The sequence below is a fragment of the Mustelus asterias genome, chromosome 11 (genome assembly GCF_964213995.1).
Source record: "Mustelus asterias chromosome 11, sMusAst1.hap1.1, whole genome shotgun sequence".
In the NCBI taxonomy this organism is placed as follows: Eukaryota; Metazoa; Chordata; class Chondrichthyes; order Carcharhiniformes; family Triakidae; genus Mustelus; species Mustelus asterias.
The window spans coordinates 48,287,948-48,303,471 of NC_135811.1; the positions used below are offsets into that span (position 1 = coordinate 48,287,948).

The 15,524-nt window shown below is 41.9% G+C and overlaps 1 protein-coding gene across 2 annotated transcripts in view; it reads right to left on the reverse strand.

The window, feature by feature from the left end:
• Nucleotides 1-15,524, reverse strand: part of rpp30 (ribonuclease P/MRP 30 subunit) — a 33,665-nt gene that overhangs the window by 17,945 nt on the left and 196 nt on the right. For both annotated transcript variants that reach the window (XM_078223557.1, XM_078223558.1), the window contains exons 2-7: nucleotides 15,227-15,465; nucleotides 8,727-8,782; nucleotides 7,205-7,261; nucleotides 5,488-5,562; nucleotides 3,215-3,286; nucleotides 15-104 (exon numbers count right to left, since the gene is read on the reverse strand). In XM_078223557.1, the coding sequence (XP_078079683.1) occupies nucleotides 15-104; nucleotides 3,215-3,286; nucleotides 5,488-5,562; nucleotides 7,205-7,261; nucleotides 8,727-8,782; nucleotides 15,227-15,308 (432 nt within the window). In that variant the 5' untranslated portion in view covers nucleotides 15,309-15,465. The remainder of the gene's footprint in view (nucleotides 1-14; nucleotides 105-3,214; nucleotides 3,287-5,487; nucleotides 5,563-7,204; nucleotides 7,262-8,726; nucleotides 8,783-15,226; nucleotides 15,466-15,524) is intronic.

Consider the following 15,524-nt stretch of genomic DNA (forward strand, 5'->3'; position numbering starts at 1 on the left):
TTTATAATACTTACGCCATTGACAGAAGGCCGTCTGAAATGGTATGGTTGTTTTTCTGTCACATTAATGCAAATTAAGTCAACATCCAAGGTCATGCAAGCTACCTGTTAAGAAATAAATTATGTCACAAAAACTTTTGATGAGATCCAACATAGTAAGTTATACTTAATTAACCCGGATCTTTTTAGTTCTGCCACATTTAGAAGATAAATGTCATTTTGGAACGAGAATAAAAATAAAGGACGGCACAAGGGATGATCAGTGTTTTTAAAAAATGAAACAAAAGTTACTATTTCATCTCTGGAGAAAGGGAACAACATTGTCATGCTTTTGTGATAACACATTCTTCAGGTTGCTCTTTCTGTCATCCTTATTTGGGGTGTTGATTTATCACTGTCAACCCTTTCTTACACAAGTTGTCTCTCACGCTGTCTGCATGGGATGGCACATATTTCATTATTGAGGCATTTAATTACTGTTAACTTCTGTAAAATCAAGATATGCAGCATGATAGCAAAAATGCCTTGCATTGAAAATGGTTTAATGGGGTCAGACAAAATCATTTGACTGGGAACTGTTGGATCAGGAACATGGGAGGGCAAAGACGGGAAAAAACATGGATTAAGAGAGTAATGGTGGGAGGGGAGGTGTCTGGTATACGAGAGGCAGTAATGGCGAAGGCCAAGGTGTGGAATAACTCAAGGTGGATCGTACAGGAGAATTGGAAACTGTGGCTTCAGCCCACTTTGAAGGACCAAGATTGGGGTGAGCGGTGGGCGGCAGAAAATGAAGGGGAAGAACAAATCTTGGGTACTATCAATCATCCATGTGAGAGAGTGTGATTTGCAACCAATTATTTGGAGAGAGATTGGGGGGCGCGGGGTGAGTAGGAGGTGTCGGTGACATTGATCCTGGATTCCCTGCTGGGGAATAGGGTGCACAAACATTCACGGGGGAAAGTGGGCATGCATGGGCACTGTCAAATGGTGTTCAAAACGCTATCTGGGAGCTCAGTATCACAGAAAGATAGACTGGGCATCAGAAATAATAACGTGCTGTGGTCATCTTGACAGCAAGATTTATAGAATCTGTAAAGGCCTGTAAAGTTGCACAATGTCCTGCTGTGCCTGGCCATATAAGCAGCACATGAAATGATAGACATGTACAGATGCTGCAAATTGAGAAAGGAAAGGTAGGCTAACCTGAGGAACCCAAGAAAGGAGGCCCAGGTAAGTTGCTGAAGGAGGCAAGATGGGAAGGAATTACAGAATCCCTACAGTGGAGAAAGAGGCCATTCAGCCTATCAAGTTTGCACAGACTCTCCAAAAGAACATCTTACCCAGGCTCATCCCCCTGTTCTATCCCCTTAACCCTGCACATTTACCATGGCTAATCCTCCTAATCTACACGTTTTTGGACACTATGGGGCAATTTAGCATGGCCAATCCCATCGAACCTGCACATTTCTGGACTGTGGGAAGAAACCAGAGCACCTGGAGAAAACTCACGCAGATACAGGGAGAACCTGCAAGCTCTACAGTCAATCAAGGCTGGAATTTGGCCCTAGCGCTAGGAGGCAGCAGTGTTAACCGCTGTGCCACCGCTTACAAATTTTATTTGCAATTGCTTTATTTTCAATGAATGAATCATTTACAAATTGGTGAGCTTTGGTTTGAAAAGAAAACACAATGACACATTTGAGATGAGCAAAACTAATCAGCTGGCAGATATATTCATTTGCTCTATAAACAAAGTGGACATTGTACTTTGTTTTATAAACCAGATAAAGATAAAAGTAGCAATTTAAAAAACAGAAAATCTTAAGCGATGCAGTACAATTATTCCATATTCATGCATGTGATTTCTAACACAAGGGTAAACAATTGATTTGACAGTCCCAAAAATATAAATCTCATTTGCAAACTATAAAGAAATATATATATTTACTTTATTCAGACATGGCTGCTTTCTGGTCGACACTTGTACTACAGAATTTTAGATGGCATAGTTATAAAATGTTGCAATACTTTGAATCCATAGAAGAAATTTTACACTGGTTTGCCAGTCCTGGGTACAAAATGGACAAAAAAAATGAACGAACACCATCAGGTTTTCACTTGTCGCAGAGGAAAATAGTGCTTCAAGCTATGGCAATACCAGTGGGCAGCACGGTGGCACAGTGGTTAGCACTGCTGCCTCACAGCGCCAGGGACCCAAGTTCAATTCCGGCCTTGGGTCACTGTCTGAGTGGAGTTTGCACATTCTCCCCGTGTCTGCGTGGGTTTCCTCCGGGTGCTCCGGTTTCCTCCCACACTCCAAAGATGTGCAGGCTAGGTCGACTGGCCACCCTAGTGTCAGGGGATTAGCAGGGTAAATATGTGGGGTTAAGGAAATAGAGCCTGGGTGGGATTTTGGTCGGTGCAGACTCGATGGGCCGAATGGCCTCCTTCTGCACTGTAGGGATTCTATGATTCACTATGCCAAATGACCATCCATTATTAGCAACACTAAGGCAAACTTGACCATGAGTTCAGTGGTAACCTCACTCACTTCAGAGAATCTGAGATATGGGCATGCAGCAAGAAGTTGCAGTTGGGAAAATGGCAATTATTTTAAAAAACTATTAGTGACCAGAATTCTGTGACCTCGTCTGCAGCTAGGATTCTCCGGTCCCACTGCAGTGAATGGAGTTTTGCTGAGCACCAAATTCTCTATTCCTGCTGACAGCGGTGGCAGAGTGTACAAGATCAGATATTTCCGGTCAATATCTTGGGGATGGAGTTCCTTCTCATTGCTCTCATCACACATCACCAAGAGGTCCAACAGCTGGCAGTCTGTTGCAGGCTTGCCAGATCTACAGTTTTTTTTCTGTTTCCAGAATCCTAAGCCCTTCTAGTGGCCAGTCAATACTCAAGGAACATCTAAGCCAATGAAGATCACCCAAGACAAAAAAAATGTAGATTGTGCCAGACACATGGGTTAATGGAAAGGGAAGGCAGGAAATTAGCTTATATTTATTTGTTGCATCGATCGATTTCACTATTGATGCTGAAAAAAAAACACCATTTGGAGATACTAGATTAGCAGAATTTGTATTAAAGCCATACATAGTATATAAACTAAACAGAAACTGAAATACACAGCAAGATAATTGTCATATCCATAAATGGATAGATACTTGTTATTTATACTCTCTTAAATCCTGGTCACTTACATGAAATAACTTTTCTGTTTTTGGTGACACAGCCACAATGTCATATGACCTGGTGTGTGGGGACGTAGTTCTCTGTAACACAATATTTATGCTTAATGATCAGTATAGAACATAACCTCATTTGAATGAAGATATCAACAAACAAAATAAATCTGAAATATGGCCAATAACAGAATATGCTTATTTGGCGCTTTGTGACAACATCCTCGAATTATTGCAAAACTATATTTACTTTCCTGGGGCTAACCCTATGCCATACACTAAGTCCCTATTTAATTGTTCCCCGTTTTAACATTGTTCCACTTTAATGTTGAGGACCTGTAATCTTGTTGAGCAAGATTTGTTTTAATGTCATGTCCCACATGACATGATTGGGCCGTTTTGGAGTAGCTTCTCCCACTTGCAGCCTCTTCCCAAGACCGACCTTCCACCTTGCGGCTTATCCCCGTGCCTGACCTTTCCCCTTGACCACCGACCTCTCCCCCCATGCCCAAGCCACTCTGCTTGCTGAACCTCCTGGCTCACCGCTTCCCTCTCAAGATCCAGATCAGATGCCGGAGGTCCAGGGTTGTGAAAGTGTGGGTCCTCATGGTCCAGAAGGATCAAGGTGGGGCTATTATGATCCAATTTCTAAAAAAAGACTGTTGAAGCTGCTCTTTCTGCCATGCTGCTGAAAGCAGCCAGTTATTGCATTTATAAAAAAAAGGATTACAACAGCCCTGGCTTGGCACTTGATTGGGATCCACAATTTAACAACTTTGGAACATCTTGACCAGGAATGCAGTTTCAGGAGAGAGAAGCAGTGAAAGAATGAGCCAGGGAATGGGAGGTTTGACAAGACGGGTGGGTCAGGCACGTGGAGAGGTTGGGTGGGGAAGTAGAGACAAGTTGGAGAACCGGGATAGGAGAAGCCATAAGTCAGAGGGTCAGGGATAGGAAGAATCTGCAGTGACCAGGAATGGGAGGTTTGGGGAGTAAGATCAGCAACAAGGGAATACTGCAAGTCGAAAGTTACATTTTAAAATACACTTTATTTTAAAAGTTATTTCATGTAGGAATTTATGTAAAGTATTTCAACTTACAACGTGTAATCTTTCCCCCTGACATGCAAGGTCCAAGAGAACCCAATTCTAATGGAACCTACTGAAAATAATTTCACTCAAAAATTTCAATTTTCAGGAATGCCACAACTTTAAATGAGGGCTTACTATATATTAAAAACAAAAACAGGCTTCATGAAATTGTATTTTCAACATATGGATGAATCCACATTTTAAAAAAACATTTCAATCATTTCTTACTGTGAAACCTCTCCTATTTAGAACTGCAATTTTCTTGACAACTGGCTAAATTTCATAGACATTTGACAAGTACCTGCAGTTGATATAAACAACCAAGGAAAATAATTCATTCTTTTCTATGCATTACTAAGTTACTCTTATTATTTAGTTTTATAATTTAATTGTCCACCACCCAAAGGAAGTCCTTGTTATTTACTCAAAACTGTTTGATGGGGTATTCCACATGTACACTAAAGAAACTCAGCTCTATTTCTCTGGCTACTTCTTTAACTCAAACAATAGCTTCTGCTCTTTGCAACTACCTGAGAGTTGAGCAAGCAGAACATCGCTTTAGTTAAAAGGAGATTAAGAAAACAATACGATTGCATTTGTGGACTTTTGTCCTGTCTTCTATGCAAGACAAAACTCTAATCAACATTACTTTCATATATTCCTTCAATATTACACACCATTGTCCCCCCAGCCTCTTCAAACTATCGCTCAACTTTTATCTGTGTTATCACCTGTTGCTGGACATGCATCTCATCTTTATTCAAACTTTATTGTCCTGCATATCAAAGTAAATGGAATATGCCCAATATAGCTTTCAAACACTTCTGTAGCTTTCTTGGACCCTCCCTCCATGTTCCCCTCCAATAACACACCCCCTTACTCACCCTCCACTTACTTATTCTCGTGGCCTTTGCTCCACAATCACCTGTTGCCCACTTAAGCGTGCCTTCTGGAATTCCTTAAATTTATTTTGTCTAGTCACCTCCCCCTTACTTTAAAAACCCTCTCTCTGAATAGGACTCTGCTTCTTTCTATTCCCTTTGTCTATGAGCGCCACAAACACTTACTGTCACTGATATAACATTCAGAGATGTCTTTTTCACAAATTGTGTAATACAAGATAATTGAAGTCGTTTGAAATAACTGTTGTAAAAAAAATCCAAATATATTGGAGATTAAAAATTAAGCATCAGTACTTACCAGATCATTGCAGTGAGAGGCATCGGAGACAATCACAGTAAGTCTGGTCAGAATTTTAATTGGTTTTGATTTCCCCTATTTGACAGAAATTCTATTAAACTCATCAGTTTCAGTATTTCTTGGTCTGCATTTTAACCATCATGGCAAAGTTTTTGTCTCTGAGGCTCAAACATAAATGCGCCGTTAAGATTTCAGATTTAAAGTATTTGTTGAAGTCATCTGAAACAGCACTGCAAGTCACCCCTTGAGAAAAAGACAGACACAATCACGCAAGCTATTCATAGTGTTTAGAATACATTATGGATAACCTTAAAAAATGTTGAGAATTCTTGAAGTTCTAAAACTGGCCATCATTATCAACAATTTATCCTGTGACTATATTTCGAGTATCGTCAATATTGCTTCTCCCAGTTTTTCTCAAGGGAGTTCTGATGAAAGGTCATCAAATTGAAAATAGGTCAAATGAAACATTAGTTGTTTCTCATCTGCCCTGTTGAGTATGTCAAGCATCTTTTTGTTTTTATTTCAAATTTTCAACATCTGCAGTATTTTGCTTTTGCATTTCAAATGCTTCTTGGGTACTGGTCCATATGATTTGGTCCTCAGGAACTGAGGTGGGTTGAGTAGACTTAGTGCAAAGTGTGCATCAATATTACCTCAGTCACCTGGTAACCCTGCAACTGCATAAGTTCAACAATCACCAGAGGAAAACCTGAACAATTTCATTACCTTTAACAAAAGGGAGTGATGTCTAACTTTAGAAACAATTTACTCAGAAAATTTACTGAACCAGTAGGAAAAACAGAAATAACATTTTGGAATGTTGAATATTCTTTACAAATCTCAAATATATTCACAAAATGCTAACAAACTCATTATTACAAAACCTAGTTTTGAGCTAATATCTATACATACATGTTGAATACATCAGGCAAACCAAAGAATTAAGCAGTACAAATTCAAAAAAAAATCACTGAAATGTATTTGGATAGAAATGTCAAAAGTGGTGAAAATTGGATTAAAAATTGAATTTAGGTATTGTCATTATTATGAAGATAGTCTATAGCAGGGCTGCATGGTGGCACAGTGGTTATCACTGCTGCCTCACAGCTCCAGGCATTTGGGCTCGATTCCCAGCTTCATTGACTGTGTGGAGTTTGCATGTTCTCCGTGTCTGCGTGGGTTTCCTCCGGGTGCCCCGGTTTCCCTTCTCAGGTCGGAAAGACGTACTGGTTACATTGGCCATGCTAAATTCCCCCTCATTTGTATCCAAACAGGCACCAGAGTGTGGCGACCAGGGGATTTTCACAATAACTTCATTGCAGTGTTAATGTAAGCCTACTTGTGACACTAATAAATAAAATAAACTAATAAACTAAACTAGTAATTGTTTATACAAAAATGTACATGCAACTAACCACTTTATTCTGCTTTCAATGTTATTATGGAAAAGGTGAAGAATAATGGTTAAGAAGCAGAAAAACAGTGTTGGACTTCCCATGAACTCATATGGGATTTTTTGCAGTGACAAAGGAAAGCAGGAGGGGTGGGACAGATGGGTGGCCGGCAGGATCTTTTGCCCTACCTACATTGTCCATGGATGAAAAGTTTGAGAACCACTGCACTTTAGGCAGCACAACAGAAACTAAAACTCTACTTCCTAAAAAAGTGCACTCTACACTGAAATTACATGTGTGAAATTCATTTATCTACATACCTGCACAATAGGTGGAGATGGATAAAGTTCTGTAATAGATATTGGTTTGGCAATTTCCTGCAAAACATTTTATTGTTGTAATAAATGTCAAGTAAAAAATATATTTTGAATGGAAATGCACAATTTGCACTTTTGTCAAAATACCACATCCGAAATTATTAGTAAATAAATTCAGATAAATATAATTCTAACATATAACAAAAGGTATACATTGCAATAATATTTTACTCAGTAATGTGAGCACGGAATGTAATAACTTGTACTTATACAGGTTTCAAATAAATGTTACTATTAAAATCTTAATTATGTTCAGAAAGGGACATGCTCTCTAACCTTTTCATTTTGCACGCCTCAAGGCAGCTCACAAGAAATACTAACAGTAAAAGGAACAACAAGTTATACTGATTGGTTGGCAAGTGGACTCTGATTGGTAGAGGCAGAGTCATGGAGAATGCAGCAGGAACTGGTTAACTGTTAAGGATTCTGATGATGGCGGCGGTGGTGGTGGTAAAGGTATTAGAGTGTAAATATGGTGGGGACGTATGTTTGGCTTATTCCCAGTCTTAGGGTGTTCACTTCATCACCCTCACCAACTGAGGGATGGACAATGGTGTGTATGAGTGAGGGTGAATGAAAACCTGGACACCGGGAGAACCCAGACTTAGGGAAACATTCTGCCTCTGCACACACACACTCCCCTCACATAAACTCACTCTCTCCCACTCACATTTTATCTCCTATCTTCCTCTCACTCTCAACCATCCCTACACATTCAATCACCAATCTCTCTTCCCGCCCCCCCAACTACAATTCCCAGTCACTGACTTATTCAGACGCCAGTAGGCCTCACTCCTGCTGCCTTGTGCTCTGCTCCAGAGCAGCTTGAGCACTGCTCGGACTTCCTCACGGCCCGCTCAAGCCCACCCAAGCCCGCTCCCAGCATCACTGTTCCCTGGGATCCCACTCCCCAGCATTGCTGCTCCCTGGGATCCCTCACCCTGGTTCCCAGCCCTGCGTCCCTAGGCTCCGAACTCACTTCCGCTGGTGTTCACTACTCTTCCAAGCACAATCATTTGTCTCCCACATTTGCTATTAGCAGCAAACATGGGAAAGAAATGGCCGGTGAATGGAGCAGCTCATTCTTCCATTCAAACGTACCTGTTGTCTGACATGATGAAAACTGGCCCCAGGGGCTGCATTGAGGGCTATCAAGAGCTGCATACAGCCCCCGGGCCACACATTGGACAAGCCTGTTATAGAACATATTTACTCCCTCCATTTACTATTTTCTACTCGACTGTATTTTCCACGTCTCCAACGATGTGCAAAAGCAGCGTCAAATTTTCCTTAGGTATGTTAGTGGGAGTTACCGATTGTTCTCAGGAGATTTTTAAAAAACTAATGCAAAATTGGGAGTTGCTGAACACCATGCCTAGAAGACAAATGACAGACACTAAACAATAGAAAAGATATTTAGAGTTTAAAAGCAATTTGAACTGAGATATTAATAAAGCTTCCAGACCTGTCTCTTTCCTTGAAATTCAGCCACATGATTAATCGCAACTGTTGAATAACCAACTAAGGAAGAGAAAAGATGTCATTGGTAATGATGTAGCAATTAGTTATAATGCACATTCATGTTTTTAAAAAAATGTTTGTTCCTGGGATGTGTTCATTCGCTTACAAGGCCAGCATGTATTGCCCATCCAAAACTGTGCTCGAGAAGGTGGTGGTGAGCCATTTTTTAAACTGCTACAGCCCGTGTGTTGAATGAACACACAGTGCTGTTAGGAAGGGAGTTCTAGGATTTTAACTCAGCAAGGAATAGTGATATTGTTCCAAATCAGGATTTTACGTGGCATTAAAAGCAAATTAATACGGATGCTGGAGCACATTTATATATTTTCACAGTAACTTCATTGCAATGTTGATGCAAGCCTACTTGTGACTAATAAATAAACTTAAACCGTAGCAAGTCTGACAGTTCATTGACAGAGAATGGCACTAACAATTCAAGTTTGGATGACCCTTCGTCAGAGGGTACGTGATGTTATTCTCATGCATCTGCTGTCCTTATCGTTTTAGGTGATAGAGGTTGCAGGTTTGGAAGATGCTGTTGAGGGATTGTTGGTAAGTTGCTACAGCACATCTTGTAGATAGTTCACTCTGCTGCCACTGTGTCAGAGCGAATTTTGAAGATGGTGGACAGGGTGCCAATCAAGCAGGCTGCTTGATCCTGGCAGCATCTGTGGAGAGAACACAGAGCTAATGTTTCAAGTCACTTCAATCTTACAAAAAGTCATTGAGACTTGAAACATTAGCTCTGGTCTCTCTCCATAAGTGGTGTCAAACCTGCTGAGATTTTCCAAGATGTTCTGTTTTTGTTTCAGATTCCAGCATCTGCAGTAATTTGCTTTTGTCTTAGGGCTACTTTATCCTGTCTTGCTACTGACTACTGGAGTATCGCTGTAGCTGGACTTCTCCAGGAAAGTGCAGAGTATTCCATCATGCTCCTGATACGTGCCTTGTAGATGATGGACAGGCTTTGAGGAGTCACGAGTTAAGTTACTTACCGTTGAATTCCCCGTCTTTGACCTGCTCTTGTAGCGACAGTATTTGAGGCTGGTCCAATTATGGTCAACGGTAACCCTTGGATGTTGATAGTGGGGGATTCAGTATGGAAATGCCAGCTGTTATAATTCAGGTCAGAAACTCCAAAATGAAGTCTGCCTGGATCATAAGTTTTGCCATTCGCATTTGGCTAGGGTAAGCATGAGATGTTTCACTTCAGGTATGAGTCAAATGACTCAGTAGGGAGCTTTTATCAAACGAAGTTTATTTAAAAATGCAGTTAACATGTATATAAAGAAAATTAGCAATAACTTTTACCAATTACAAACAAGAAAAACAACCATGATACTGTATAAAACCTAACAGCTAAATACCGTTCCAACCAAACAAATCCCATAAACAAAACCCTTGGCACATATTTCGCACAGAAAGTACGATTGTTCATGTTATGATGCAACTTAGGGTCCTTTGGTTGGATGCTCTCAATACTTCAAGCTTGTCTGTCTGTGTAAGAACAACTTCCCAAAACACCAGGGAGAGAGAGAGAGAGGGACTCTAGGTACTAGCTAGCAAACCACCAACAGTAGACTGCAGGAAGGCAAGAAGCCTTGTTTCCAGCTAGCCAGCAGAATTTCCAATACCAGGGAGAAATAGAGAAACACCGCTTTTCAGATGTCCAAACACCTTTTAAACTAAAACTGCAGCCAAACTGAAAGTAAAACCTTGAATTCACTACAAAGAAAAAAGAAACTGTCCAAAACACATGGCCTGTCAACCAGTCATAAATTCCAAGTCAGTGCATTAGACCCAGACTAAAAATAAACAAAACCCCATTTAACCATATAAGCAGCAATAAAAAGACATTTAAGCAGGCAGCCGGTGTCACAATGAAACCAAAAGGCCTGCTTACAAATTGCAGAGAACATGATATCAGAAAAAAAATACATTTCTTAAAGGTACACTTTAAGTCTCACACAGCATAGAGCGTCAAGGGGGGATGGCCACATTCTCTTGCTGGAGTTGGTCATTGCCTGGCAATTACTTAAGTTGCGCCATACATCAGCCCAAGCCTGAATATTCTTCAGGCCTTGTTGCATAGTGACCCAGACTGCTTCAGTATTTGAGGAGATACGAATGGTACTGAACAGTGTGCAAACATCTCCCACCTTATGATGAAAGGAAGGTCATTGATGAAGCAGCTGAAGGTGGTTGGGCCCAGCAAATTACCCTGAGGACTCATGCAGTCATGTCCTATAGCAGAGATGTTTGACCTCAAACAACCAATATTGAAGAACTCAGTAACCGACCTAAACAAGCACACCACTATAGTAACAGACTTCATTAGTAATTGTGTAAATGATTTTGTGCAGAAGAAGCTAATTCGAGTGTTTTCCAATCAAAAACCATGGATGAACAGGGACATCCACTGCTCACTGAAGTCTAGATTTGAGGTGTTCAAATCGAGTGACCCTGACCTTTATAGGAAATTCAAATATGACCTATGGAGAATCAAAGATGCCAAGAGACAATACAGGACCAAGCTAGCCACACGAACACCCGCCACCTACGGCAAGGTCTACATGACAAAATAGGCTACAAGGCGAAGAAGAATAGAATCGCTGGCAACAATGCACCATTCCCGATGAGCTCAACATATTCTATGTCCGTTTTGAGCAAGAGGTCAGCGAGAGATGCCATCTGCCCCAGAAGCCATAGTCGAACTGGTATCCAAGGTCACCATTGCAGACGTCAGATCAGCCTTCGAGAGTTATCCCAAGTAAAGCCCGGATGGGGTACCCGGACGAGCATTCAAATCCTGCACTAACATCTTTAACCTTTCCTTACTCTAATTAGAGATCCTTACCCGCTTCAAGAAGATGACCATCATCCCTGTAGCAAAGAAAAGCCAGGTAGCGTGCCTTAATGAATACCACCCAGTGGCTCTGACATAGATCATTATGAAGTGCTTCGAATGGTTAGCCATAGCACACATCAACTTCGGTCTCCCAGATTACCTGGATCCACTACAGTTTGCCTATCACCGCAACAGGTCCACAGCAGACGCCATCTCCCTGGCCCTACACTCAACTCTGGAACATCTGGATAACAAGAACACTCATGTCAGGCTCCTATTTATTGGTCATCCTTCAACACCATTATCCCAACAAATTGGATCTCCAAACTCCGTGGTCTAGGGCTCGGCTCCTCCCACTACGACTAATTCCTCGATTTCCTAACCCACAGACTGCTATCAGTAAGAATAGGTAAGACATCTCCTCCACGATTATCCTCAACACCGGTGCCCTGCAAGGCTGCGTCCTCAGCCCCTTACTATACTCCTTATACACTTGACTACGTGGCCAAATTCTGCTCCAACTCCATTTTCAAGTTTGCTGATGACACCACCGTAGTGGGTCGGATCTCAAACAATTATGAGATGGAGTACAGGAAAGAGATAGAGAATCTGGTGAAATGATGCAACGACAATAATCTCTCCCTCAACATCGTAAAACGAAGGAGATTGTCATCGACTTCAGGAAGCGTAATGGATGTTCCCGTCTACACCAGTGATGAACTGGAGATGGCCCAGAACTTCAAGTTTAGGTGTTCAGATCAACAACAATCTGCCTGGCTCCCTCCATGCCAACACTATAGTTAAGAAAGCCCACCAACGCCTCTACTTTATCAACAGGCTACGGAAACTTGGCACATCCTCTGCAACTCTCACCAATTTTACAGACGCACCCATAGAAAGCATACCTTCCAGATATATCACAGCTTGGTATAGCTCCTGCTCCGACCAAGACTGCAAGAAACTACAAAAGGTTGCGAATATAGTCCCAGTCCATCAAGCAAATCAGCCTCCTATCCATTAAGTTAGTGTACACTTCCCGTTGTCTTGGGAAAGCAACCAACATACTCTCTTCCTCCTTTGATTTGATTTATTATTGCCACAACCTGCAAATCCCCTCCAGGTTGCACACCTGCCTGACTTAGAATTATATTAAATGTTCCATCCGTTACTGGGTCAAAATCCTGGAACTTCCTCCCAATTACCACTGTGGATTTACTTTGATTTATTATTGTCACATGTATTAGTATACAGTGAAAAGTATTGTTTTTTGTGTGCTATATAGACAAAGCATACCGTACATAGAGAAGGAAAGGAGAGAGTACATAATGTAGTGTTACAGTCATAGCTAGGCTGTTGAGGAAGAACAACTTATTACGAGGTAGGTCCATTCAAAAGTCTGATGGTAGCAAGGAAGAAGTTGTTCTTGAATTGGTTGGTACGTGACCTCAGACTCTTGTATCCTTTTCCTGACGGAAGGTGGTGGAAGAGAATGTCCAGGATGCGTGGGGTCCTTGATTATGCTGGATGCTTTTCCGAGACAGCAGGAAGTGTAGACAGTCAGTGGATAGGAGGCTGGTTTGAGCGATAGACTGGGCTTCATTCACAACCCTTTGTAATTTTTGGCAGTTTTGGGCAGAGCAGGAGCCGTACCAAGCTGTGATACAACCAGAAAGAAGTCTTTCTATGGTGCATTTCTAAAAGTTGGAGAGTCGTAGTGGACATGCCAAATTTCCTTAGCTTCCTGAGAAAGTAGAGGCATTAGTAGGCCATCTTAACTACAGCATCGGCATGGAGGGACCAGGACAAGTTGCTGGTGATCTGGACACCTAGAAACTTGAAGCGCTCAACCATTTCCACTCTGTCAGGAAAAAGATACAAAAGTCTGAAAACACATTGTAAACAACTCAAAGGACAGCTTCTTCCCTGCTGTCATCAGACTTTTGAATGGTCCTATCATATATTAAGCTGAACTTTCTCTTCACCCTATCTGTAACTACAACATTATATTCTGCATCCTCTCCTTCTCCCCTATGTACTCTATGAATAGTATGTTTTGTCCATATAGCACACATGAAACAATACTTTTCACTGTATCCCCATGCATGTGACAATGATAAATCAAATCAAAAGAAATGATGAAAAGTCTGAAGAGAGTTGGAGTGGATAAGTAGATTGCTGATGTAAACGAGCTTAAATTTGAGCCCTTTTTCTAGGGTAGGAAAGGGCATCAATTCCAAATCCAACTAATGTGACATTGTCAGACGACACAAAGATAAGTGGAAAAGTGAATCATGTGGAGGGCGTAGAAGGTCTGCAGAGAGATTTGGACAGGCTGAGTGAGTGGGCGAGGCTCTGGCAGATGGAGTATAACGTTAACAAATGCGAGGTTATTCACTTTGGAAGAAATAGCCAATTGGATTATTATCTAAATGGAAAGAAATTACAACATGCTGCTGTGCAGAGGGACCTGGGGGTCCTTGTGCATGAGACGCAAAAACCCAGTCTGCAGGTGCAACAGGTGATCAAGAAGGCAAATGGGATGTTGGCCTATATCGCAAGGGGGATAGAATATAAAAGCAGAGATGTCTTGCTGCATCTGTACAGGGCATTGGTGAGGCCGCAGCTGGAATACTGTGTGCAGTATTGGTCCCCTTATTTGCGGAAGGATATATTGGCCTTGGAGGGAGTGCAGGGTAGGTTCACCAGGTTGATACCAGAGATGAGGGGTGTTGATTATGAGGAGAGACTGAGCAGATTGGGTTTGTATTCGTTGGAATTTAGAAGGCTGAGGGGGGATCTTATAGAGACCTATAAGATAATGAAGGGGCTGGATAGGGTAGAGGTGGAGAGATTCTTTCCACTTAGAAAGGAAACTAGAACTAGAGGGCACAGCCTCAAAATAAAGGGGGGTCAGTTTAGGACAGAGTTGAGGAGGAACTTCTTCTCTCAGAGGGTAGTGAATCTCTGGAATTCTCTGCCCACTGAAGTGGTGGAGGCTACCTCGTTGAATATGTTTAAATCACGGATAGATGGATTCCTGATCGGTAAGGGAATTAGGGGTTATAGGGATCAGGCAGGTCAGTGGAACTGATCCACTTCAGATCAGCCATGATCTTATTGAATGGCGGGGCAGGCTCGAGGGGCTAGATAGCCTACTCCTAGTTCTTATGACATGTGGGTCTACTTCCAAAGAATGAAAAGCAGTTTGTCACAATATATAACAGGACACTCCAATTAAAACACACCAGGTTCTGCATGCTTGGGACGTCCAACTAGTTAACAACTTAGGAACTGAACCAAATAGGGGTGGCACAGTGTCACACCTACCTCACAGCGCCAGGGACCAGAATTTGATTCCCGGCTTGGGTCACCGTCTGTGTGCAGTTCGCACATTCTCCCCGTGAGTGCATGGGTTTCCTCCAGGTGCTCCAGTTCCCCCCCTCAGTCCAGAAGACATGGTTAGGTGCATTGGCCATGCTAAATTCTCCCTCAGTGTTACCCGAACAGGCGCCGGGGTGATTTTCACAGTAACTTCATTGCAGTGTTAATGCAAGCCCACTTGTGACACTAATAAATAAAAGCAAAACAATACTCACGATGCGCCGCGCTCTCTATCAGACTTTGCAATCTCTTTCTGTCGGGGGTGTTGGCGATGTTTAAATCTGCGAAGAGCGCCATGCTTTCACAACGTGACGGGAAGTGTTCGCTCCTGTAGCGGCTCGGTGGATAACTGTTTACCGCTCTCACTCCAAAGCTTCGGTCCCCTTTAAAATCCAGACCGACAAACTCGAAATAAAAAAAACCAGAAAGTGCTAGAAAAGCTCAGGAGAAACATCTATGGAGAGAGAGAGAGAAAGCCGGGGGTTAAAGCTCGATGAAAGCTCAGCAAAACCA